Here is a 27,266-nt window from a genome sequence, read left to right as displayed (position 1 = left end):
AAAATCATGAGGGGCATGAATAGGGTGAACAACCAAGATTGTTTCTGCAGGGTGAGTCCAAAACTAGACGACTAAGTTTAAGGTGAAAGGAGAAAGATTTAAAAGGGACTTAAGGGGCAACTTATTCACTCAGAGGATTTTGTGTGTGTGTGTGGGTGGGTGGAACAAGCTGTGAAAGGAAATGTTGGAGGCTGGTACAATTAGATTTTAAAAACATCTGGATTGGTATATGAATAGGAAGGATTTAAGAGGGATAAGGGCCAAATGTTGTCAAATGGGACTGGAATAATTTAGGGTATCTGATCAGCATGGAAGGGTCTGTTTCCATGCTGTACAGCTCTGTGACTATCTGACAGTGTAGAAATGCATGGAGAGTGGCAAATGAGATTGTTGAGTACAAGTGCATATTACATATGGGATTATTTTATAATCGAGACCTGGATTGGAAAAGATACTTAATTAATTATAAAATATTCAGGAAAAATTGGGAAAGGAAAATGAAGGTCATGGCAAGTGACCTTCAGCCCATGATGCCTGATATCCTAAAAAATATAGTTGCTCATTCTAGTCCCATTTTCCAACAACAGGGAGAACTCACCATTTAGATACAGAACTGGCTCAAAGGTGGTGGTGGTAGGATGTGTTTCAGACTGGAGGCCTGTGACCAGTGGAGTGCCACAAGGATTGGTGCTGAGTCCACTACTTTTCATCATTTGTATAAATTATTTGGATGTGAGTATAAGAGGTATAGTTAGTAAATTTGCTGGTGACACCAAAATTGGAGGTGTAGTGGGCAGTGAAGAAGGTTACCTTAGATTATAACAGGTAATCAGATGGGCCAATAGGCTGAGAAGTGGCAATGGAGTCGCCAGTTGATAGGATAGTGAAGAAGGCGTTTGGTATGCTTTCCTTTATTGGTCAGAATATTGAGTACAGGATTTGGGAGGTCATGTTGCGGCTGCACAGGACATTGGTTAGGCCACTATTGGAATATTGCGTGCAGTTCTGGTCTCCTTCCGATCAGAAAGATGTTGTGAAACTTGAAGGGTTCAAAAGGGATTGACAAGGATGTTGCCAGGGTTGGAGGATTTGAGCTATAGGGAGAGACTGAGCAGGCTGGGGCTGTTTTCCCTGGAGCGTCGGAGGCTGAGGGGTGACCTTATTGAGGTTTACAAACTCCTGAGGGGCATGGATAGGGTAAATAGGCGAAGTCTTTTCCCTGGGGTGTGGGGAATCCAAAACTAGAGGGCATAGGTTTAGGGTGAGAGGAGAAAGATATAAAAGACACCTATGGGGCAACTTTTTCATGCAGAGGGTGGTACGTGTATGGAATGAGCTGCCAAAGGAAGTGGTGGAGGCTGGTACAATTGCAACATTTAAAAGGCATCTGGAAGTGTATATGAATAGGAAGGGTTTGGAGATTATGCATGCTGGCAGGTGGTACTAGCTTGGGTTGGGATATCTGGCTGGCATGGATGAATTGGACTGAAGGATGCGGTCTCCTCTACATTGGGGAGACTGGACGCCTCCTAGCAGAGCGCTTTACGGAACATCTCCGGGACACCCGCACCAATCAACCACACCGCCCTGTGGCCCAACATTTCAACTCCCCCTCCCACTCTGCCGAGGACATGGAGGCCCTGGGCCTCCTTCACCACCGCTCCCTCACCACCAGACGCCTGGAGGAAGAACGCCTCATCTTCCGCCTCGGAACACTTCAACCCCAGGGCATCAATGTGGACCTCAACAGTTTCCTCATTTCCCCTTCCCCCACCTCACCCTAGTTCCAAACTTCCAGCTCAGCACTGTCCCCATGACTTGTCCTACTTGCCTATCTTCTTTTCCACCTATTCACTCCACCCTCCTCCCTGACCTATCACCTTCATCCCCTCCCCCACTCACCTATTGTACTCCATGCTACTTTCTCCCCACCCCCACCCTCCTCTAGCTTATCTCTCCACGCTTCAGGCTCTCTGCCTTTATTCCTGATGAAGGGCTTTTGCCCGAAACGTCGATTTTGCTGCTCCTCGGATGCTGCCTGAACTGCTGTGCTCTTCCAGCACCACTAATCCAGAATCTGGTTTCCAGCATCTGCAGTCATTGTTTTTACCGAGTTGGACTGAAAGGTCTGTTTTCGTGCTGTACATCTCTTTGACTCTATGACCTGGTCTGAAGTTTGTCAGGTCACAGGTGCAAACTCATGCATCTTTTAAAAGAGCTGAGGATTTCTGGGTCTATCAACAAATACCATTCTCGAGATGTCCAGCTGGTGTGTAAAATAAACTCCTCACATGATGAGGTCATCTGATCTATGGACTACAGACATGGAGAGTGCATTCAGGGCGATGTGATGATGTAGTAGTAAATTTATTGGACTAATCCAGAGCACCAGGCTATGCTTTGGGCTGAGATCCCATGATGGAAAACAGTGAAATTTAGTTCAGTAACAGCAAAAATCTGGAACTGAGGTCTAGTCGAATGGCTACCATGTAACCAATGTCAGTTGTCAAAATCCTAATGTCCTTCAGGGAAAATAACCTGTCATCCTTGCCCAATCTGGACTACATGTGACTCAAGACCTGCAACAATGTGGTTGACTCTAAATTGTCCTCTGAATTGTCAGTTCAAGGGTAATTCGGGATCGGCAGCAATTGCCAGTCTTACCAACAATGCCATCCCATGCTAGAATTTTTTTTAAAAAGCGCAATGCCTTAGAAAACCTTAGATAACCTTAGATGCTAGGTGTCCAAACAGAGTCCCAAATTGACTGATTAGGTGCCTTAAACCTGCCCACAAGTGCTGACATATGCACTTGAGGCTCCAGAATCTAAAGCCTCTCATTGACCTATCAAGATGCAGATATCTGCACTGATGTTTTGATGAAATAATCTGGTTTTCACTGCTCAGCTCCCCACAATGGGACCTCTGCTACACATAATAGAAGCTTATGCAACAAATAGCAGAGATCCTTGACTACTTCATACATCCAGAAGTGATGCATTTTGGAAGGTCGAACTTGAAAGTTGAGTACAGGATTAAAGATAGGATTCTTGGCAGTATGGAGGAACAGCGGAATCTTGGTGTGCAGGTACATAGATCCCTTAAAATTGCCACCCAGGTGGACAGGGTTGTTAAGAAAGCACATGGTGTTTTGGCTTTCATTAAAAGGGGGGTTGAGTTTAAGAGCCGTGAGATCTTGCTGCAGCTCTATAAAACTTTGGTTAGACTGCACTTGGAATACTGTGTCCAGTTCTGGTCGCCCTATTATAAAAAAGATGTGAATGCTTTGGAGAGGGTTCAGAGGAGGTTTACCAGGATGCTGCCTGGAATGGAGGGCTTATCTTACGAAGAGAGGTTGACTGAGCTCGGACCTTTTTCATTGGAGAAAAGAAGGAAGAGAGGGGACCTAATTGAGGTGTACAAAATAATGAGAGGCATAGATAGAGTTGATAGCCAGAGACTTTTTCCCAGGGCAGAAATTGTTAACACGAGAGGTCATAGTTTTAAGCTGTTTGGCAGAAAGTATAGAGGGGATGTCAGAGGCGGGTTCTTTATGCAGAGAGTTGTGGGAGCATGGAATGTGTTGCCAGCAGCAGTTGTGTAAGCGAGGTCATTGGGGATATTTAAGAGACTGCTGAACATGCATATGGTCACAGAAATTTGAGGGTTTGTACATTAGGTTTACCTTACATGAGGATCAATGGTCGGCACAACATCATGGGCTGAAGGGTCTGTTCTGTGCTGTACTCTTCTATGTTGTATTGGTATGTTCACTACTCTCATTGGCTGAAGTTACCATGAAGGACTATCCTTCTCAATCTCTCGTCTGAAGCGTGGTGAGCCTCAGGTTAAGTCACCACGAGTTATCCCTCTCTCTCTGGTGAGGGAGCAACCCTAACATCATGTTGGACTATGGCAACTTTACTTTTTTTTTTACCTTTTACTTTTACTCCCAGTCCTCAGCACGCTGTTGAGACTGCAATTCCCTTGCAGATTTTTTTTTGCCATCCATCCCCTTTCATAAATCCCTCCAAGAAAGACCATTCTTTAGGATCCACCACCAGAACAAGCGCCACAACACGTGTCTGAAAAGCCTCTTCCATGGTCCTGTGTATAAGAAGGGGATTTGCTAGCGCACACTTATTCTTTCAGCTGAATCATGCAGTATCCATGGTCCTCTTCTGCTCCTTACATATGAACTTTGGCATTGATCCCACCCTAGTTCCTACTGATTCCATGGGCATTGTCTGTCCATTTTACCTATTTGGAGACAGAAGATGAGGTGGTTCCCTGTTGCATGGAAGACAGAATCACTTCCACATAATTTGAGATAACATATTCTATTTAGCAGGTTTACTCATTGACACCGGGTGCTCCATCAGTGAGGTATAAGGAGGAGGAGCAACATGCACCATTTACATGTCACATGTCTTGTTACATGCTGAGATTCAAGGGGTACACAGACTTGACGGATGTTTCACCTTGCTAGATTGTGGCAAGTCAGTGCCCCAGGCTTGCCAATGCTCCTCCAAGTTGCAGGCTCACTGTATGATCTGCATTCGCACTATCTTAAATATCTTGCATCTTGCTGGGACGAGTGTATCCCTCCTATTACTGACTGCTTGCACCAGATGTGATCAGCTTCAAACTTGCAGTTTTATCCATAAGTGGTTCAGTTTGTTAAGTCTCCCAAAGCTGTTTTCAGTCCACTCAGTCTGTGCTAATGTTTATGCTGCACATGAACTTTTTCCCACATCTCTTCATCTTTCATGCATATTTTGAAGTTCAAACTAATTTGTGCGTTTTTAGATTTAACACAAAAGGCTGCATGTGATGGCCGAGAGCCACCTGACTACTTTTGTGAATCAAAACTACTCCCCTTTTCAAGAAGGAACAAAGGGTGGAGTTGGGGGTGAAGGGTGGTGGGAGTGGGAGTGTATAATCAGCAGCGAAATAAAGTCCTAAATTTTAATATTGTGTTCTCAATTTCTTTATTTAAATAGAATTCTACTTTCTTTCCATGCACTTCAGGATCCTTATATCAATTGGAGCACCTTGATTACCTAATTTCACAAAGGTTGAATCTGGGTTTTCTATTGGCACAAAGTTCAGTACCTCAAGAGAAATGATTTAAGAATGTAATATGCTCAGTTTGAGAGAGTCATTGTAATGAAGTTGCTGCAAGTGTATTGATTTCAACTTCTATTTATCATTTTTATTTGGTGTATTGTTTCAAATCTTAACATCCAGCAGAAGAGTTTATCATGGTAATATAAATTTCTGACTTTCATTTTGTCAACAGATTTGGGTTCTCGATGAAAGTAAATGGAAACCCGGGAGAGTGGAACACAGTGTGGGATGGCCTTTAGATAGACATACATATGGTGGATCATTCCTTTATCACTTGAATGAAGGGGAACCTTTGGTGGCTTTGGGCTTTGTAGTAAGTATGTTATTACTATATTTCTAATCATTGTAGTTGTTGGTTGTGTGCTGATTATTTACTAGGTGAGCTAAAGGAAAGGTAAAATTAAACTAATTTCCTCTCTTGATAAAATTAATTAATTTTGGGATAGATTTTTAATGGAAGTGTGCTATAATAAGATTCAATTTAAATTATTTGCTTTTAAGCTTGCCATCCTAATTGGCTCTGAGCTTTTAACAACATAGTTGTTAATCATTAAGACTGCTTACTTCCACCTCTAACATTTGCTAGTTCCCACTTTCACTTTAGATCATAGTACTCCTCTCATTTACACTACCTTTAAATCCATATTTTGTTTCTTTATTTGACCTATTATCATCACCCTTAGCTGTGTGCCATCATATCCTCTCTTTTGTCAATTAATATCCTGCTTTCCTGCCTGTGCTCCCTCATCCATCCCGGATCTTCTTTGCCTGTGTAATTGTTATAACACTTTACATCTCTTAACATTTTCTAGTTCCACCAAAATGTGATCAACCTAAAGCAATCATCTATTTCTCCCTCTACAGATAATTCCTGATTTGAGCATTTGCAGAAATGTTTGTTCTTTATTTTGTGTTGACCACTGGAACAACTTTTTAAAATTGTTCCATTAACTTTTCAATTCTTGCAGAGTATATTGCTGAAAGCCTGTATTGCTTATCATATTTTGAGCTTCCAATTGCCTGTATTTTTAATTCCCTGCTCACTCTGACTTCTCTGTCCATAGCCTTCATTGTTCAGTTAGACATTTTTTGTTGATCCAAACTCTCTATTGAGTTCAACAATTTCAGGTCTGTAATGACTATTACATTTTTTTTTGCTAGCAACTGTTGGCAATGATTCCGCACCTTCAATTACACCATCTCTAAATCCATTATTTGTCAGTTTAAGATAATCAATTGGACATCATTGATTTTTCTATTAATTTCTATTCTTCCTGCACCACATCCACTGGTTTCCTTCATCGGTCTATAAGTAACTAAAATTTCATTAACCTTTTCCATACAGCATGCCTGAATTAGGGAATAATGCATTTGTTTATGTCACTTCAATTCTGTCAAAGCTATCTAACTCAAGTTTTCTGTTTGGCAATTTGCCTGGCTTTTTGACACTGAAACCAATGCAATTCTACTTCAGCTTCTCCTTCCTTTTGCACGTCATATCAAATTCAGTCTTCCTCTCTTGAATACCATTACGTGATTTTCCGCCCAACTCAATATAATCTCTCAGCCTTCCTGTTCTTCTCCCATTCCAAGTTTGAATCTCTCTTTTGATAACCACAGCTACTTACTGAGCTTTTCAACATTCTTTAATGTATATTTATATTTCTGTGTATGCACCTGCTGTTGTTAGTGCAGCTGTCCCCACTGATCTTCCTCCTCTTGTCACCCTTTGTGCTCATTGAGAATTAATTGTGTCCACTTCTTACACACCCTAATTATCTTATCCATCAGTGTTTCAGAATTGGCCAACAGACCAACAGGAATCCGCATTTCGTTACAAAAATATGAAAGAAGTATCATTTGCAAGCAATGTGCTAGCCATCCTTAACCATTCCTACTTCCATCCCATGGTCTCATCTCAGAGATATCAATTCCTGATCAATTTCTCAATTGCCCCCATCTCTGAATTTATTGATTTTTGAATCCTCCCGAATCTTTTTCCTACCTATATAAATTATCTGACCTTAGATAATTATCCATCGGCAATCCTGAGGTATTGGTTTGTAATCTTTGATCGGATCCCCTTCAACTGGAAAAATTATGATGTATTTATATCATGGGCATAAATGTTATATTTAAAGCTTAAAAAAGCATAATTTCACACAGGGAAGAATTGAATTTGTCATTTGTGTGAAAATGATCATTGTATGATTGCTACTGCAGTATTTATTTGCAGCAAATGCCAATGTGTATTCTTAAGTGCCTATTGAGTAGGTAGGTGTCCTCAGTTAAATTTATTTCTGTTATATGTATCACTTCCAGTAAATTCCAATGTTTTTTTGTCCATGCCTGTCTATGCCTAAACTTGTTAAGGTATGGATTTTTATCATTGGTGATTGTTTGATTTGCCCTGTAGGTGGGTTTGGATTATCAAAATCCATATTTGAATCCATTTAAAGAATTCCAGAGATGGAAGCACCATCCTTCAGTAGCACCAACCTTAGAAGGTGGAAAAAGGATTGCTTATGGAGCCCGTGCCTTAAATGAGGGTGGTTTACAGGTATTGCGACAATCCAATATCTACATTGTGCATAATTTTCTGGACAGATTGACCTTTATTGCTAGCAGATTGTATTTCTCAATGGAACAGTTGACATAGCTAAGTAGTTGATTTAATGATAAATAATTTGGGGATAGACCAGGAAAATTACTAGCTGGTGAGTCCAACCTTGATGGTCAGGAAGTTTATTAGAAAGAAATCTGACAAAACAAAATACAATATGCACTTGGAGAGACACTGATTAATCAGGGATGGTCAGCATAGATTTGTTAAGAGATAGTGTTTGATCAATGTGTTTGAATTTTTTGAGGAAGTAATCAGAAGTGTTGATGAGAGTAATTTATTTGATATGATCTCTATGGGATTTAGAAAGGCTTTGATCAGGTCCCTCATGGCAGACTGATCAAGAATGTGAAAGCTCATTGATTCCAAGACAAAGTGGAAAATGTGTTAGATATGAGTCCAACCAGTGAAAAGCTTTCCTCCTGATTCCCATAGAGTTCAGTTTTGCTAGGATTCCTTGATTCCATATTCTCAAATGTTGATGCACAGAGCAGTCAGCCATCTCAATCTTGGGTTCAACTCTTTTTTTTTTGTTCATGTTTCTATGTTTGGACCACAGCTGTGATCAGTTCAGTTGTTGCAACCCCAGAAAAACCAAACCATTTTTGTAATGTTGCTATATTGTTATTAACATTGCCAGATATATCGTTTTTTTATTTTGTTATTAATGTAGTATTTAAGAAATTTATGACGAAAGTAACATTATTCCACAGTCTATACCCAGGATGTCCTTCCCTGGTGGTCTGCTGGTTGGCTGCAGCCCAGGATTGTTGAATGTCCCTAAAATTAAAGGCACACACACTGCTATGAAGAGTGGAATGATTGCTGCAGATACCATCTTTAATAAACTAATCGAAGATAATCACCAACCTGTGACTCAGGGTATGGATCTGATGGCTTTTGATTGAAATCTCCTTTACAAAACTTCCTTGCAGTTTGTGTAAAAGAGGAAAAAACGTGTAAAGTTCGATTGTAGACGTTATGTCGATCGTAAAGTGATTAATCTAATTTATTGCTGCGAACTCTTCAAGTTGTCAACTTACTTTTACTCAATTAAAAAAAAATTAAAATTATTTTCTGAAACCTGAAGTAAGTGTTTTTTCTGAACTCAGGCCTTCATGTACCAGAATATGACATGGACATTAGAAACTCTTGGATTTGGAAGGAACTCCATTCTGTGAGGAATATCCGACCCTCCTGCCATGGACCATTTGGTGTTTATGGTGGAATGATTTACACTGGAATATTTTACTGGATATTTCGAGGATTGGAGCCCTGGACACTGAAACACAAAGGTGACTTAGTTTTGCTCAGTCTTGCTAATGACATAGATTATGTTGTAGTCCATCATTTTACTTAGAAATTAGGTTCACAATTCCAGAAACCATCTGTAAATTTGTATTCAGGTAGAAACTGGTGAACAGTTGCAGAACATTGAGGAAGCTTATACTTTTTCAAAGAAACCCTTTATCTTTAAGATGCACCTTTTGGTTACTTGTCAGTTGCACAATTGAAGAATAATTACATTATAAACATCAGACCTTGCCATGTGACTGTAACTCTCTCTGAATGTTGCTCTTTGCATTTTGCTCATTGCAATCCCAATGAATCATCAAACTACAGGAATATTAGGAAAATAAAGCCACCATCTGGAGTTGATTATTTGTATATTGCATGGTTGTGTTTATGGCATGTGGTACAGTTAAGAAAATGGACTGCATTTGTTGATTCAATCACCTGAGATTGTTTGCGCAGACACTCGAGACATGAATGGTAGCTTGCATTGAAACCCCACACCCTAAATAGTTTAATTACTGAACTTGGGGTCACCAGCCCAACACTGAGTTTCTTATTTCATTAATATCCTCCTAATGCATGCATAGAGTGAGTTTTTGAATTATTCCTTACAGAGCAGTTTGGTTCTTAACTTAAATTTTCCAATCTAAGAAAAGTCTGAAACCAAAACGTAATCCCTGACAAAATCAAAGAAAGTGGTCATGATAACAAAATAATAAAAATGTTCATTTCCTCTAACTGTGAAATGAATGGATTTTCATGTACTGTAAGAAAATCAGGATGCAACGGAAAATGATAACTCCATTTATAGCACATTATTAAAGTCATAACTTGAGTTATTCAGTTTGGATTTAATTTGGGGAGCTTCAGACCTACCTATCGGGAGGTCCTAAATCTTTTTTCTACTGAGTTAGGAGCTGACTTTCAGACAGAAATGAAAGGATATCAGATGATCTGGTCTCTCTGAAATAAAAGTTTTAACTTAGAATGAGCCAGGCTCCTTTCTCTGGTATGCAGTGTAAAACCTTGGATTACGTAATGTTTGTCTATAAAATATTTCTGTCAAATTTCAGGTGCAGATTATTCTCGGTTAAAACCAGCCAAGGATTGCACACCCATTGAATATCCTAAGCCAGATGGAAAAATCAGCTTTGATCTTCTATCCTCTGTGGCCCTTAGTGGAACTAATCATGCAGATGATCAGCCACCACACTTGACTCTACTGGATGATAGTATACCAGTAAAAAGAAATTTGGCTCAGTTTGATGGACCAGAACAAAGATTCTGTCCTGCAGGTACTTTTAGTCACTTGTTTTATTTCAGTTAGTTTTTAAATTTTTTTTTCAGATATAAAAATTTGGACGAAGTCTTACTTCATAATCTGAATGGTTTATAATTGTTAAATCAATTATTTTTATAGCTGAAACCTTTTGAAAAACCAAACTTTTGAAATTAATACCCATGTTCCTTTTATTTTGGGTTTTTATTTTTTGACATGAAGTACACATAAGTACTGGAAATCTGTGATTGTATTGACTTTTGAAGCATGCAAAAATCCTCCCAAAATTATTGATCAGCTTATACGACAAGGATAAAATAAGTAGTCAGACTTTTGACATGTGGAAAGAAAATTACATCGAGTCATATAGCACAGAAACAGGCCTTTCGGTCCAACCAGTCTATGCTAACCTAACATCGATATCTCATTCTAAAGTGAAGTGCCATGGTTTATTGCATTAATTCTACAAAGATACCTTTTCAAAATTTGCTCATGGGACTTGGGTATCGCTGGCTGGCCAGGTTTATTGCTCACCCCTAATTGGTCTTGAGTTGATGGAAGTGAGCTGAATTTTTGAACTGCTGCACTCTGTGTGTGCACTCTTATCTCTGAAAGTTGCCACCCAGGTAAATAGTGCGGTGAAGGAGGCATATGGCGTACTGGTTTTTATTGGTAGAGGAATGGAGTTCCGGAGTCCTGAGGTCATGCTGCAGTTGTATAAGACTCTGGTGCGGCCGTACCTGGAATATTGTGTGCAGTTTTGGTCGCCATACTATAGGAAGGATGTGGAGGCACTGGAACGGGTGCAGAGGAAGTTTACCAGGATGTTGCCTGGTATGGTAGGAAGATCCTATGAGGAAAGGCTGAGGCACTTGGGGTTGTCTTCATTGGAGAAAAGAAGGTTTAGGGGTGACTTGATAGAGGTGTACAAGATGATTAGGGGGTTAGATAGGGTTGACAGTGAGAACCTTTTCCCACGTATGGAGTCAGCTATTACAAGGGGGCATAGCTTTAAATTAAGGGGGGGGTAGATATAGGACTGATGTTAGGGGTAGGTTCTTCACTCAGCGAGTCGTAAGTTCATGGAATGCCCTGCCAGTAGCAGTGGTGGACTCTCCCTCTTTATGGGCATTTAAACAGGCATTGGATAGGTATATGGAGGATAGTGGGTTAGTGTAGGTTAGGTGGGCTTTGATCGGCGCAACATCGAGGGCCGAAGGGCCTGTACTGCGCTGTATTCTTCTATGTTCTATGTTCTATGTGTGGTAGATCCACAATGCCCTTAGGGAGAGAATTCCAGAATTTTAACCAAGCGACAGTGAAGGGATGACAAGCTATTTTCAACTCCAAGATGGCGAGTGGCTTGGATGGAATCTTGCAGTTGGTGGTTTTCCCATGTATTTGCTGCCTTTGACCTTCCAGATTGAAGTGGCCGTGGGTATAGAAAGTGCTGTCTAAGGATCTTTGAACTTCTGCAGTGCATTTTGTAGGTGGTACACACTGCCACTATCATGCATCAGTGGTGGGGGGACAGATGTTTGAGGATGTGGTGCCAACTAAGTGGGCTGATTTGTCCTGGATGATAATTTTTTTGTGGTGTTGAGCTGTACCCATCCGGGGAAGTGGGAATATTCCATCTCACTCCTGACTTGTGCCTTGTAGATGATTGACATGCTTTGGGGATTCAGGAGGTGAGTTAGTCACCACACTATTCTGAGCCTGTGATCTGTTCTAGTAACCACTGTATTTATATGGTAATTCCATTTGGTTTTCTGGTCAATGATAACCCTCAGGATTTTGATAGGGAATTCAACGATGGCAACACTATTGACTGCCAAGGGATGGTGGTTAGATTGTCTCTTCTTGGAGATCTTCATTACCTGGCATTTGCACGGTGCGAACGTTATCTGCCACTTGTCAGCCTGACTCTGAATATTGTCTAGGTCTTGTTTGCATTTAAACATGGACTGCTTCCTTATCTGAGGAGTCACATGACGATGAACATTATGCAGTCCTCAGTGAAAATCCCCACTTCTAACCTTTTATGATGGAGGGCAAGTTATTGATGAAGCAGCTGGAGATGATTGAGCCTAGGATACCACCTTAAGGAACTCCTGGAGAGATATCCTACAACTGAAATGACTGACCTCCAACAGCACAACTACTGATCTATGTACCAGGTATGACTCCAACCAGCAGAGAATTTGCCTGCTGATTCCCATTGATTCCAGTTTTACCTTGGCTTCTTCATGTCAAAGGCTGTCTCTCTCAGCTTGTTTGTCCATGTTTGAATCAAGGCTGCAAGAGGTGAGGAGGTGAGTGGTGCTGGTGGACCCTAAACTGGGCATTTGTGAGTCGGTGCTGCTTGCTAGTACTGTTGATTACATATGCCATCACTCTATTAATGATTATGACAAATGAGATGGTAATTGCCCAGGTTGGATTTGTCCTGCTTTTTGTGAATAGCACATACCTGGGCAATTTTCCACATTGGTGGGTAGATGCCAGTGTTATAACTGTACTGGAGCATTTTGTTTAGGGGAGTCAAGTTCTGGAACACCGCATTCTGGCAATAGGACTGAAGAGTTATCATGTCCAATAGCTTTTGCAGTATCCAGTGCCTCCATTTCTTGATATTACGAAGAGTGAATTGAATTGTGATGCTGGGGACCACTGGAGGAGGCTGTGATGCAGACATCAAGTCAAAAGATTTTGTGCCTATGAGTAATGCTATATATTTGCTAAGTCAAATAAGTAATGTAATATGATTTTTCAATGTTGGTGTGAAGCAGGGTGTTAGGTCGTACATCCCAAAGACTGATCGATCGTATCAAACGGTGTATCCCTTTGCTGTTCACAACAAGCAAGAACTGACTACTCAACCAGCCCATGCTTGCAAAACTCTCAGTGCTGTGTTTGACTTTAGACAGAGCTGCACTTTGACAACATTTATTGGTTAATCCTGAACATGCAATGGTTAGGCTGACAACAAGATTAGGATAGTCAGTGATGCTCATAGTGTGGCATACTTATGTGTACTTAAAGCTACATGTAACAATACTCAGGGCCCTGTTCTTTCCAGACATGGCGATGTACCCCCAGACAGGATTGAGATGAGTCCCTTGACCATGTATGGCAATGGCTGATGGTAGTGCCCCCTCATTCTGCTCAAGTCTGGTCCCTTTGAATTTCATACATTACCATTTGTAAGTATGTAAGTTAGCTTGCTGAGCTTGAAGGTTTGTTCTTGGACGTTCCATCGCCATACTAGGCAACATCATCAGAGTCTCTGGTGAAGCGCTAGTTGTATGTCCCGCCTCGCTATTTATAGGTCTTGGCTTCTTAAGGTGGGTGATATCATTCCTGATTTATTTTACCAAGGGAAGGTAGATTGATTTAGATCCTATGTCTTCATTAATGGGGTTCTGGTTAGAATGCTATGCCTCTAAGAATTCTCATGCCTGTCTTTGTTTCGCTTGTCCTAGGATGTGTGTGTTGTCCCAGTCAAAGTACTGTCTTCTTTGTCTGTATGTATAGAAACTAGTGATAGCAGGTCGTGTCTTTTGGTAGCTAGTTGGTGTTTATGAACCCCGGGGGCAAGTTTCCTGCTTGTTTGTCCAATGTAGTTTTTTTTTATTTTTACAGTTCTTGCAAGGTATCTTGTAAATGATAGTTTTGCTGGTGGTATCTAATGGATCCTTTAGGTTCATGAGTCGCTATTGAATTGTGTTGGTAGGTTTGTGAGCTACCATGATGCCAAGGGGTCTGAGTAGTCTGGAAGCCATTTCTGATATGTCTTTGATTTAAGGTGTGACAGGTGAAACAAAGACACACACACGAGAATTCTTAGAGGCATGGCATTCTAACCAGAATTCCATCAATAAGGACTTTGATTTAAGTGGTTGAAGGGTTAACAAAAATGGTGGCCATGGAACATGCAGGGACATTACTCAAAAGAGGCAGTTGCATGAAAGCCAAGATGAGAATTTAGCAGGCAGCAGCCAACAGGTAGCCTCATAAAGTCATAGAGTCATAGAGATGTACAGCATGGAAACAGCCTCTTCGGTCCAACCCGTCCATGCTGACCAGATATCCCAACCCAATCTAGTCCCACCTGCCAGCACCCGGCCCATATCCCTCCAAACCTTTCCTATTCATATACCCATCCAAATGCCTCTTAAAAGTTGCAATTGTACCAGCCTCCACCACTTCCTCTAGCAGCTCATTCCATACACGTACCACTGTCTTCGTGAAAAAGTTGCCCGTTGGGTCTCTTTTATATCTTTCCCCTCTCACCCTAAACCTATGCCCCCTAGTTCTGGACTCCCCAACCCCAGGGAAAAAACTTTGCCTATTTACCCTATTCCTGCCCTTCAACTTTGTAAACCTCTATAAGGTCACCCCTCAGTCCCCGACGCTCTAGGGAAAACAGCCCCAGCCTGTTCAGCCTCTCCCTATCGCTCAAATCCTCCAACCCTGGCAATATCCTTGTAAATCTTTTCTGAACCCTTTCAAGTTTCACAACATTTTTCTGATAGGAAGGAGACCAGAATTGCACGCAATATTCCAACAGTGGCCTAACCAGCCGTAACATGACCTCCCAACTCCTGTACTCACTACTCTGACCAATAAAGGAAAGCATACCAAACGCCTATCCTATCTACCTGTGACTCCACTTTCAAGGAGCTATGAACCTGCAATCCAAGGTCTCTTTGTTCAGCAACACTCCCCAGGACCTGACCATGCTAAGATTTGCTTTCCCAAAATGTAGCACCTCGCATTTATCTGAATTAAACTCCATCTGTCACTTCTCAGCCCATTGGCCCATCTGGTCATGACCCTGTTGTCATCTGAGGTAACCTTCTTCGCTGTCCACTACACCTTTAATTTTGGTGTCATCTGTTAACTTACCAACTGTACCTCTTATGCTTGCATTCAAATCATTTACGTAAATGACAAAAAGTAGAGGATCCAGCACCGATTCCTGTGGTATTCTACTGGTCACAGGCCTCCAGTCTGAAAAACAACCCTCCACCACCACCACCCTCTGTCTTCTACCTTTGAGCCAGTTCTGTATCCAAATGGCTAGTTCTCCCTGTATTCCATGAGATCTAACCTTGCTAATCAGTCTCCCATGGGGAACCTTGTTAAACGCCTTACTGAAGTCCGTATAGATCACATCTATCGCTCTGCCCTCATCAATCCTCTTTGCTACTTCTTCAAAAAACCCAATCAAGTTTGTGAGACATGATTTCCCACGCACAAAGCCATGTTGACTATCCCGAATCAGTCCTCGCCTTTCCAAATACATGTATATCCTGTCCCTTAGGATTCCCTCCAACAACTTGCCCACCACTGAGGTCAGGCTCACCAGTCTATAGTTCCCTGGCTTGTTTTTACCGCCCTTCTTAAATAGTGGCACCACGTTTGCCAACCTCCAGTCTTCCGGCACCTCACCTGTGACCATCAATGATACAAATATCTCAGCAAGAGGCCCAGCAATCACTTCTCTAGCTTCCCACAGAGTTCTCAGGTACATCTGATCAGGTCCTGGGGATTTATCCACCTTTCCCCATTTCAAGACATCAGCACTTCCTCCTCTGTAATCTGGACATTTTGCAAGATATCACCATCTATTTCCCTACAGTCTATATCTCCCATATCCTTTTTCACAGTAAATACTGATGCAAAATATTCATTTAGTATCTCCCCCATTTTCTGTGGCTCCACACAAAGGCCGCCTTGCTGACCTTTGAGGGGCCCTATTTACCCTTTTGTCCTTAATATATTTGTAAAAACCCTTTGGATTCTCCTTAATTCTATTTGCCAAAGCTATCTCATGTCCCCTTTTTGCCCTCCTGATTTCCCTCTTAAGTATACTCCTACTTCCTTTATATTCTTCTCAGAATTCACTCGATCTATCCTGTCTATACCTGACATATGCTTCCTTCTTTTTCTTAACCAAACCCTCCATTTCTTTAGACATCCAGCATTCCCTATACCTACCAGCCTTTCCTTTCACCCTGACAGGAATATACTTTCTCTGGATTCTTGTTATCTCTTTTCTGAAGGCTTCCCATTTTCCAGCCATCCCTTTACCTGCGAACATCTGCCTCCAATCAGCTTTCAAAAGTTCTTGTCTAATGCCGTCAAAATTGGCCATTCTCCAATTTAGAACTTCAACTTTTAGATCTGGTCTATCCTTTTCCATCACTATTTTAAAACGAATAGAATTATGGTCGATGGCTCCAATGTGCTCCCCCACTGACACCTCAGTCACCTGCCCTGCCTTATTTCCCAAGAGTAGGTAAAGTTTTGCACCTTCTCTAGTAGGTACATCCACATACTGAATCAGAAAATTGTCTTGTACGCATTTAACAAATTCCTCTCCATCTAAACCTTTAACACAGTGGCAGTCCCAGTCAATGTTTGGGAAGTTAAAATCCCCTACCATAACTACCCTATTATTCTTACAGATAGCTGAGATCTTACAAGTTTGTTTCTCAATTTCCCTCTGACTATTGGGGGGTCTATAATACAATCCCAATAAGGTGATCATCCCTTTCTTATTTCTCAGTTCCACCCAAATAACTTCCCTGGATTTATTTCCAGGGAATATCCTCCCTCAGCACAGCTGTAATGCTATCCCTTATCAAAAATGCCACTCCCCCTCCTTTCTTCCCTTTCTTTCTGTCCTTCCTGTAGCATTTGTATCCTGGAACATCAAGCTGCCAGTCCTGCCCATCCCTGAGCCATGTTTCTGTAATTGCTATGATATCCCAGTCCCATGTTCCTAACCATGCTTTGAGTTCATCTGCCTTCCCTTTTGGCCCCTAGCATTGAAATAAATGCAGTTTAATTTATTAGTCCTACCTTGTCCCTGCCTGTTTGACTCGCTTCTGTTCTCAACTGTACTAGTCTCAGATTGATTTTTTTTTTCCTCACACTCTCCCTGGGTCCCAACCCCCCCAACCTTACTAGTTTAAATCCTCCTGAGCAGTTCTAGCAAATTTCTCTGCTAGTATATTAGTCCCCTTCCAATTTAGGTGCAATCCCTCTGACTTGCATGTCATGAATTTGCACTCTGCAGTTTCTCATTGGAAAAGAGCAGAATTAGAGACATAGAAATAAGGCAAGTTGAGGTTAATGAGATGCACAGGAATAGAAATAAGATAGTGGAAAAATTCTGAAGTCGCCATTTAAGGCTTGAGGAGAAATGTTTTCTGGACATCAAGGACCTTTAATATTTTCACCATATTGTCCCACTTTTGTCAACATTACTTGCCCCACCAGGGAGGGAAAAATGCAGCAGAATTCTGAATATTAACTATAAATCCATGAAGGTACTGTGACCAATTTAATCTTGCGCTTGCCCCAGTTTGCACATATTAGGGATACTGAATGTGTGATCATGTATGTAGTAATATTAGTACTTCATTTCCCTTCACTGTACTTCTGTAATTGGAGAGCTGTTGAGGCTAATTGAACCATCAACCATTCCTCCAATTGATATTTGGAGACCTGATTTAAAAACATGATACTCTCAAGTGTACTATACGTAACAGGATTATCTACTTATCTAAGAATAGTGTAGAGTCTCTTCACCCTACAAGTTCCAACTAACAAAACCCACAGTCTCAGGTGAATTTTGATTTTGTACTTGTTAAAATAAGTGATATAATTTAGAAAGCTACTTCAGATTTGGTTTTTAAAGTGAAAAACTAATGGGATATAGTTGTGTTTGAGTCTGCAATAAGCAATATGTAGAAACTTTAAAATTCTGCTGTTTTGAGTAGATTTATAAATTGAAGGAAGGTTCAGTGATTGTATTTTGTATCTTTCCTGCTGGCACTTGATGTAACCCACTAACAGTAAACAGATTATTGTCAATGAGATTCTGTTGCTCAGCTATTAACACTCTGCTCTCTAAATTAGACATTTTTTGGGAACACTGGAGAAATGTGGGCATATGATTAAGTCTGACAATACAGAAGCTTTAGGAGAAAGAGGACTGCAGATGCTGGAAATGAGAGTCGAAGAGTGTGGTGCTGGAAAAGCCCAGCCAGTCAGACCGTATCTGAGGAACAGGAGAGTCGACATTTCAGGCACAAGCCCTTCATGATGGATTGGACCCTCCTTGGACACTGCCTGACCAGCAATGCTTTTCCAGCACCGCACTCTTCAATACTGAAGTTTTGCACAGTAAAAAATTTAAATATAATATTAAACCAAAGCACCATCTGTCCTGTCAGATGTGCTTAAAAATACCAAGGTATTATTTCAAAGAACAGCAGCATTCTCTGTTTTGTCATGACTAATACATATCAGACTAATACATTCCTTACATATCAGAAAACTAGATTGTTGTTAGGATCATGTTTATGTTTGTGTGACTTATGTGTAAATTGCTGCATATCCTACACTTCACTGTAAAGTGCTTCAACACATCATGCAGTCATGAAAGAGATAAATGCAGTAATGTTTTTTCTCTGTTAGCCTGTGAGATTTCTCTGCATTGTAGTTCCTACAAATGTTGCTGTTGTAACTTCCAATAGCACTAACCTTCTGGATATTTGTCATATGAATCATTTCTTTCCCCTCCTCTTAGGTGTTTATGAGTTTGTTCCTTTGGAAAGTGGTAATGGGATGAGATTGCAGATTAATGCCCAGAACTGTGTTCACTGCAAGACGTGTGATATTAAAGATCCCAGTCAGAATATCAACTGGGTGGTACCTGAAGGAGGTGGTGGCCCTGCTTATAATGGAATGTAATCAACTAACCAGTCACAAACTGGAGCTACAGAATTATGTACTTGCATATTGTATTATTGTACCAGAGGTTCTTTTTAAATCAAGTTTTCAACTGTAAATCTAAAAGTGAAGGATTACATTTTTACAATTAACTTTATATTTCATTCTGATTTCAGTAGCTGTCATAAATTGAAATCCGTTGAACTGTCAATCAAATCAAAATAAAATGGTCCAACATTTGGCCTTAAATGATGTAGCTGACTCAATTTGTATTTAGTGGAAAACATCTGGTGACAGTTAATCAACACCTCCATTGAAATATGAGGCCTTTAATTTAGTTTGTTCAGTTTTCATTGTAAAACTATTTCAATAATCACATTGAGAATGCAAATATGATTATTTTTGGTAAACTGCTGCAAATTCAAGTTCTTTAATTGCTGTGTACCATTGAAAATAAATGCAAAAACATATTAACACTAAATACTGATCAACCAAGGAAAAGTCTAGCATAACCTTTCTTTTGAATTGTATTCCCTTTTTTGTATTTATCCAAAATGTATACAAGATGAAGTGCAACTTTCATGTACGTTTTGATGAGCTGATTTTTAAGCTAATCTTATTGTAACTAATTTTGAAATATAAAGTAAAAAAAAAATTGTCAACAATGCAAAGCTTTTGTGAGGAAAGGATAGATGGGCATCCCTTAATCACCAAAACTGGTGATTATTGTTTTAGTGATAGGAAAACAATAATAAATCATGGAGCCTTGTACTACTACTTATCACTAAAACAACTGTTTACGATATAATCTGACGTTTTGTTGGTTTGTAAATAAAAACTTATAAATGTTCAATTTCTGTAATAAAAGTTAATATAATTTGTACAATATTTTTTGTATTAATATGATTCCTATAGGAAATGGGGAGATATTGGAGGCTCTGTTGTGCTTAAAAACTGACAAATCCCTTGGCCTGGATGAATTGCGTCCCAGGCTACTCTGGGAAGCAAAGCAAGAAATTGCAGGAGCTCTGACACACTCTGGCCGTGAGAGAAATACCAGAGGACTGGGAGACAGCGAATGTGGTTCACTTTTCAAGAAAGGTGGTCGAGTTAAACCAAGAAATTATAGACTGGTGGGTCTCACATCAGTGGTAGGAAAACTATTGGAGAAAATTCTGAAGGAGTGAATTAATACACACTTGCTATAATTAGGGATAGTCAGCTTGGCTTTGTCAGAGAGAGGTCATGCCTAACAAATTTGTTGAGGCTTTTGAAAATGTGATCAAGTGTGAGTGAAGGAGTTCAGTTGATGTAGTTTATATGCATTCTAGCAAAGTTTCTGACAAGGTTCCACTTGGGAGACTAATTGAGAAGGTTAAAGTACATAGAAATGAGGGAAACTTGGTGAGATGGATCATAAACTGGCTTAGTAACAGGACACAAAGGGTAGTGATAGAAGGTTGTTCAATGGACTAAAGGCTGGTGTCCAGTGAGGTACCACAAGGATCAGTAATGGGACTCTATTGTTTGCTATATACATAAATGATATCTATGAAAATGTTGAGGTGAGGGAGCATGTTGAGCAAATTTGCAGATGACATCAAGATTGAGTGGTTAATAGTGAAGAAGGTGGTTATGGGAAGGTGTAGATGGGTAAGTCAGATGGGCAGACCAGTGACAGATGAGTGGGTATTTAATGAATAGCAGGATACTGGGTAGTTTCAAGGAACAGAGGGATCTTGGGTAATTATTGGGAAATTGGCGGAGCTTCTAAATATGATAGTTCAAGAAAGCATATGGGACACCTGCTTTCATCAGTTGTGGCACAGAGTATAAGAACAAGGAGGTAGTGTTGGAAATCATTGGTTAGGTCACTGGAGTACTGTGTGCAGTTCTGGTCACATCATTAGAGGATGTTGCCTCGGATGGAGAAACTGAGCTATAAGGAGAGGCAAGACAGGCTTGGATTTTTTTTTTTCTTTAGAGCAGAGAAGACCTGGAATTCATTTTTGAATTTCTCCAAGGTTCCTATCACAGTATTAAACTCAGTCACAAATAGCATCTTACTTGATTGTGACATGAGCAAAAATCCCTCCTTCCCCCTCATTGCGCCACCAGCATTGACACTGTTCATCACATCTGTTTTCTCTACTGTTGTCCAGCTGGGGAGAGTATACTCACTTGGTACACTCTTACCTATCTGATCATAGCCAGAGTTTGACTTGCAATGATTATTATCCTACGCTCAAACCTTTACCTGTGATGAACTCCTACACCAGGAATTTATCCTTGGCCCATTTCTATTTCTCATCTACATGCTGCCTTTTGGCAACAATATCTAAAAATACAGCATCTGTATTCACATGTATACAAATGTTGGCCAACATCTCTGTCTCAGGCTTGCTACAATGTTCCAGCAAACCTCAGCACAAGCTGGAAGAACACCACCTCATTTTCTGCTTAGGGACCTTGCAGCGCTCCAGACTCAACATAGAGTTCAACAGTATTAGGGCCTGAACTTTCCCATGTCCTAGTCCCCAATCCCACACACCAGGCCTATTTATCACAAATTTTGCCAATACACGTTACCTGTTGTTAGCCACTAACAGTCTCCATTAACAGCTATTCATTCTCCTAGCCAGATTGTTATTGGTTCCTTTGTCTGTCCCCACCCTATCTTCTACACACAAACCAACATTTTCCTAGCTACCATCAGTTCTGAGGAAGGGCCACTGGACCCAAAATGTTAGATCTGATTGTTTTTAACTGATGCTGCCACATCAGCTGAGCTTTTCCAGCAACTTCTGTTTTTGATTCTGTTGTCGAGATGTTGGATAAGCAATGAGCAAATTTTTTTCTATTTAAATATTTCCATGATCTTCAGATCCCAATATGACTTGGCCCCCATGGATTTCTGTGGAACACAATTCCTCAGTTCACTACTTTTGAGTGAAAATGTTTTTCTTCATCTCAGTTCTAAATTATCTACCCCATAATGTGAGACAGTATCCCCTGGTTCTAAACTACCAACCTGGAAAAACATTCTCCCTGTTTCTAGTCTGTCCAGACCAATCACAATTTTATATGTTTCAATCAGACTCCCTTCCCATCCTTCTGAATTCCATCAGATAATCTTGTCATCTGTGGTATTAGCTTAGAGAACCTCCTTCTATAATGTAAACATTTTCTTTGTTTGGGAGACCAAAACTGCATGCAAAACTCAGATGTGGTCTCACCAAGGCCCTGTATAACTGCAATCAAACATCTTTAGTTCTGAACTCAAATTCTTTTGCAATAAAAGCCAATGAACCATTTGCTTTCTATTTGCTTGCTTCACCTGCCTATCTACTTTCATTGGAGATAGTATGGACTACAGATGCTGGAAAGTTAAAGTCAATAAAATGTCGAGCTGGAAAAACACAGCAGGTCAAGCAGCTTCAGAGGAGCAGGAGAGTCAGCATTTCGGGCAGGATGAAGGATCCTGCCTGAAAGGTTGACTCTCCTGCTGCTCGATCCGCGGTGTTTGTACAGCTCCACATTTTATTGACTCGATCCATTTTTATTGACTGGTGTAATTCCACACTTAACAATCGCCATTTAAATAATACCCTGGTTCTTGTTAAGTACTTAACATAGTGTCTCTTTAGCCACGCTGCACTGCATCTGTCATGTGTTTGCCCACTCTCACAACTTGTCTAAATCATCATGAAGCCTCCTTTAATCCTCCTCACAAACTCTCAATCCCACTCAAGATTTTGGTAGCGAACTTAGAAATGTCGCTTTTGGTTGCTTTATCCAAATCATTTCTATATATTATTGAAAACAGCTGAACCCAAGCACTGATCCTTGTGGATCATTATGTTAACCCACTTACATTACTGCCTGGCATTTAGAAAATTTATTCCTGTTCTCTGATTTCTGTTTGTTTATTCTCAATTCCTGCCAATATCTTAGCCCCAATCACGTATGTTGTAAATTTTCCCACTTACCAATGGGGAACTTCATCCAAAGCTGCCTTAAAATGAAAATACACCCCATCCTCAGGAGGTTAAAGAAATTTGGCCCGTCCATAAGGACTCTCACCAACTTTTACAGATACACTATAGAAAGCATTCTATCTTGATGCCATTCCAACCGGTGATGCAACTGCTCTGCCCAGGATCATAAGAAATTACAGAGAGTGATGAACACAGCTCAGTCTATTACACAAGCCAGCTTCCATCCATGGACTCCATCTACACCTTGGGAAGGCAGCCAACAATCATCAAAGACTCCTCCCATTCTGTTTATAATTCCTTCCAATCTCTTCCATCAGGCAGAAGTTACAAAAACTTAAACACATGTACCAAAAAATTCAAGAAGATATTTTCGCACTGTTATAAGACTTCTGAAAGGACTTCTCAAATTTCAAATCTAATGTTTATCTTGCTTTTTCTGCATTTTGTATTCCTCGCACTGTTCAATCACCCTATGATCTTTGTATGTTAGGATCTGCCTGTACTGCTTTTGCAAAACAAAATATTTCACTGTACCTAAGTACATGTGACAATAATTCAAATCAAATCACATCCACTGGTTCTCTCCTATCCAGTCTACTAAAAACAATCAAGTAAATTTGTAAAGCCTTTCATAAACCCATTGCTGGCTTTGTCCAATCCCATCATGCTGTCCAAAATGTCCTGTTACAATATTTTTATAATATGACTCCAGGATTTTGTCAACTACTGATTTTAGGCTAACTGGTCTCTTATTCTCTGTTTGTTCTCCTTCCCTTTTTAAGGAAGGGAGGGAAAAATGTTTTTGGTGGTGGCATCACACTGGAAGTGTGTAAGGCACGGTGGCACAGTGGTTAGCACTGCTGTCTCACAGTGCCAGAGACCCGGGTTCAATTCCCGACTCAGGTGGCTGACTGTGTGGAGTTTGCACATTCTCCCTGTGTCTGTGTGGGTTTCCTCCCACAGTCCAAAAATGTGCAGGTTAGGTGAATTGGCCATGCTAATGTTAGGTAAAGGGATAAATGTAGGGGAATGGGGGGGGGTTGCACTTCGGCGGGTCTGTGTGACTTGTTGGGCCAAAGGGCCTGTTTCCACACTGTAAGTAATCTAAAGGCTTCACAAATATCCACGTCCCTAATGTTTAGGGAGGCCAAAACATATGTGCATACAATAAGGCTGAAGCATTTATTACCATCCAGAAGCACTGGATGAATCATCCATCTCAAATTCTTCCTGTAGTACACAACATCACAGCCAATTCCATTCACTCCATGTACTTTTAAGAAACAGCTGAAAGCACTGGAAACAGCTATGCGCCCTGACAACTTTCAGGTAAAAGTACTGATTGGTGCTCCTGAACTAGCCAAGGCCTTAACGATGTAAAAACAATGACTGCAGATGCTAGATACTAGATTCTGGATTAGTGGTGCTGGAAGAGCACAGCAGTTCAGGCAGCATCCAAGGAGCAGCGAAATCAACGTTTCGGGCAAAAGCCCTTCATCAGGAATAACGGCAGTGAGCCTGAAGCGTGGAGAGATAAGCTGGAGGAGGGTGGGGGTGGGGAGAAAGTAGCATAGAGTACAATGGGTTAGTGGGGGAGGGGATGAAGGTGATAGGTCAGGGAGGAGAGGGTGGAGTGGATAGGTGGAAAAGGAGATAGGCAGGTAGGACAAGTCTGGATAAGTCATGGGGACAGTGCTGAGCTGGAAGTTTAGAACTAGGGTGAGGTGGGGGAAGGGGAAATGAGGAAACTGTTGAAGTCCACATTGATGCCTTGGGGTTGAAGTGTTCCGAGGCGGAAGATGAGGCGTTCTTCCTCCAGGCGTCTGGTGGTGAGGGAGCAGCGGTGAAGGAGGCCCAGGACCTCCATGTCCTCGGCAGAGTGGGAGGGGGAGTTGAAATGTTGGGCCACACCGCACTGCTGCCTCACAGCACCAGGGTCCAAGGTTCAATTCCAGCCTTGGGTGACTGTCTGTGTGGAGTTTGCACATTCTCCCCGTGTCTCCATGGGTTTCCTCCTGGTGCTCCGGTTTCCTCCCACAGGCCAAAGATGAATTGGTCAGGTGAATTGGCTATGCTAAATTGCCCATAGTGTTAAGTGTATTAGTCAGAGCAAAATGGTTCTGGGTGGGTTACTCCTTAGAGGGTCGGTGTGGACTGGTTGGGCCGAAGGACCTGTTTCCACACTGTAAGGAATCTAATCACCTCTTGATGTTTAATAGCAATACTATTATTGAATCCCTCACTACCAACATCCTGGAGGTTGCCCTTGACCAGAAACTGAAGTGGACCAACTATTTAAGGCAACATGGTGGTTCAATGGTTAGCAGTGCTGCCTCTCAGGACCAGGGATCTGGGTTCAATTCCACCCTCCGTCAACTGTCTGGAGTTTGCAGATTCTCCCTGTATCTGTGTGGGTTTCCTCTGGGCAGTCTGGTTTCCTCCTGTAGTCCAAACGTGCAGGTTAGGTGGATTGGCCATGTTAAATTGCCCAGTGTCCAGGGATGTGCAAGCTAGGTGAATTAGCTATGAGAAATACACAGTTGCAGGGATAGGGTAGGGAGATTGGTCTGGGTGGAATGCTCTTTAAAGGGTCAGTGTGGACTTGATGGGCTGAATGGCCTACTTCTCCACTGTAGGGATTCTATAATTTAAACACATAGTTATAAGAACAAGTCAGAGACTAATAATTAACAGAATGTAACTCATCTTCTGCCTCACCTTCCATCCTACCAACTTTTGCATAAACTGCATCATCCTCCAACATTTCTGCCACCTCCAAATGGACCCCATCACCAAGGATATATTTCTCTCCCCACCCCTTTCCGCAAAGAACGTTCCTTCCGTGACTACCTGGTCAGGTCCACGCCCCCCAACAACCCACCCTCCCGTCCTGGCACCTTCCCATGCCACAACAGGAATTGCAAAACCTGTGCCCTAACCTCCATCCAAGGTCCTAAAGGAGCCTTCCACATCCATCAAAGTTTCACCTGTACATCCACCAATGTCACTTATTGCATCCGTTGCTCCCGATGCAGTCTCCTCTACATTAGGGACACTAGACAACTTCTTGCAGAGTGCTTTAGGGAACATCTCTGGGACACCCGCACCAATCAACCCCACCGCCCCGTGGCCCAACATTTCAATTCTACCTCCTACTCTGCTGAGGACATCCAGGTCTTTGGCCTCCTCCACCACCACTCCCTCACCACCCGACACCTAGAGGAAGAACGCTTCATCTTCCACCTTGGAACACTTCAACCCCAGGGCATCAATGTGGAGTTCACCAGTTTCCTCATTTCCCCTCCCCCCACCTTACCTCAGTTGCAACCTTCCAGCTCAGTACCATCCTCATGACCTGTCCCACCTGCCAATCTTCCTTCCCACCTATCCGCTCCACCGTCCTCTCTGACCTATCACCTTCATCCCCACCCCCATCTACCTATTGTACTCTTTGCTACATTCTCCCCAGCCCCATGCCCCTCCCATTTATCTCTTCACCCCGGAGGATCCCTGCCTTCATTCCTGATGAAGGGCTTTTGCCCGAAACGTTGATTTTCCTGCTCCTCGGATGCTGCCTGACCTGCCGTGCTTTTCCAGCACTACTCTAATCTAGATTCTGCCTCCCTAAAGTCCATCCACCATCTTCAGGATACAAGTTAGATGAGCGAGTGTGACTCCACAACAATATTCAAAAAGCTTGACACTATCTGGAATAAAGCACCTCACTATAAACATTCACTCCTATCAATACCAATGCACAATAGCAGCAGTGTGCACCCTCTAAACAATGTAGCAACTTGTCAAACATCACTATGGCCCGTAGCCTCTTCCAGTTACAAGGAGAAGGGTGGAGAATGGAACACCACCATCTGCGAGTACCCCTCATACCATCCTGACTTGAAACTATTTGCAGTTCTTTCATTGTCACGGACTCAAAAACACTTTTCCCATCTGCATGATGTGTGTGCCTATATCGGATGGACTGCTGTGGTTCACAACCACGCTGTCCCGGATAATTAGGAGGGGTAACAAATGCAGGACTTGAAAAGAATACAAACTATGAAATAATTTTTTTAAAGTTTGTACATGCTAAAGGTCTTGTGGTACTGGCACTGAAAACTCTATCATCCCTGGGACTGGGACTGCAGACAGTGCTGTAAATAAATTCCAAATTCTCAACAGGATAGGC

The 27,266-nt window shown here is 41.5% G+C and overlaps 1 protein-coding gene across 1 annotated transcript in view; it reads left to right on the top strand.

Moving 5' to 3' along the window:
• The window catches only part of etfdh (electron transfer flavoprotein dehydrogenase), a 56,360-nt gene extending 36,395 nt beyond the window's left edge, over positions 1-19,965 (top strand). The window contains exons 8-13 of the mRNA XM_072584259.1: positions 5,303-5,443; positions 7,547-7,690; positions 8,467-8,635; positions 8,866-9,048; positions 10,123-10,344; positions 18,937-19,965. Of these exons, the coding sequence (XP_072440360.1) occupies positions 5,303-5,443; positions 7,547-7,690; positions 8,467-8,635; positions 8,866-9,048; positions 10,123-10,344; positions 18,937-19,100 (1,023 nt within the window). The 3' untranslated portion in view covers positions 19,101-19,965. The remainder of the gene's footprint in view (positions 1-5,302; positions 5,444-7,546; positions 7,691-8,466; positions 8,636-8,865; positions 9,049-10,122; positions 10,345-18,936) is intronic.
• The last annotated feature ends 7,301 nt before the right edge of the window (positions 19,966-27,266 follow it).

This window comes from Chiloscyllium punctatum, chromosome 14, assembly GCF_047496795.1.
Source record: "Chiloscyllium punctatum isolate Juve2018m chromosome 14, sChiPun1.3, whole genome shotgun sequence".
Classification (NCBI taxonomy): Eukaryota; Metazoa; Chordata; class Chondrichthyes; order Orectolobiformes; family Hemiscylliidae; genus Chiloscyllium; species Chiloscyllium punctatum.
Note: the sequence above shows the minus strand (reverse complement) of the source record. Positions and strands in the feature narration are given on the sequence as shown.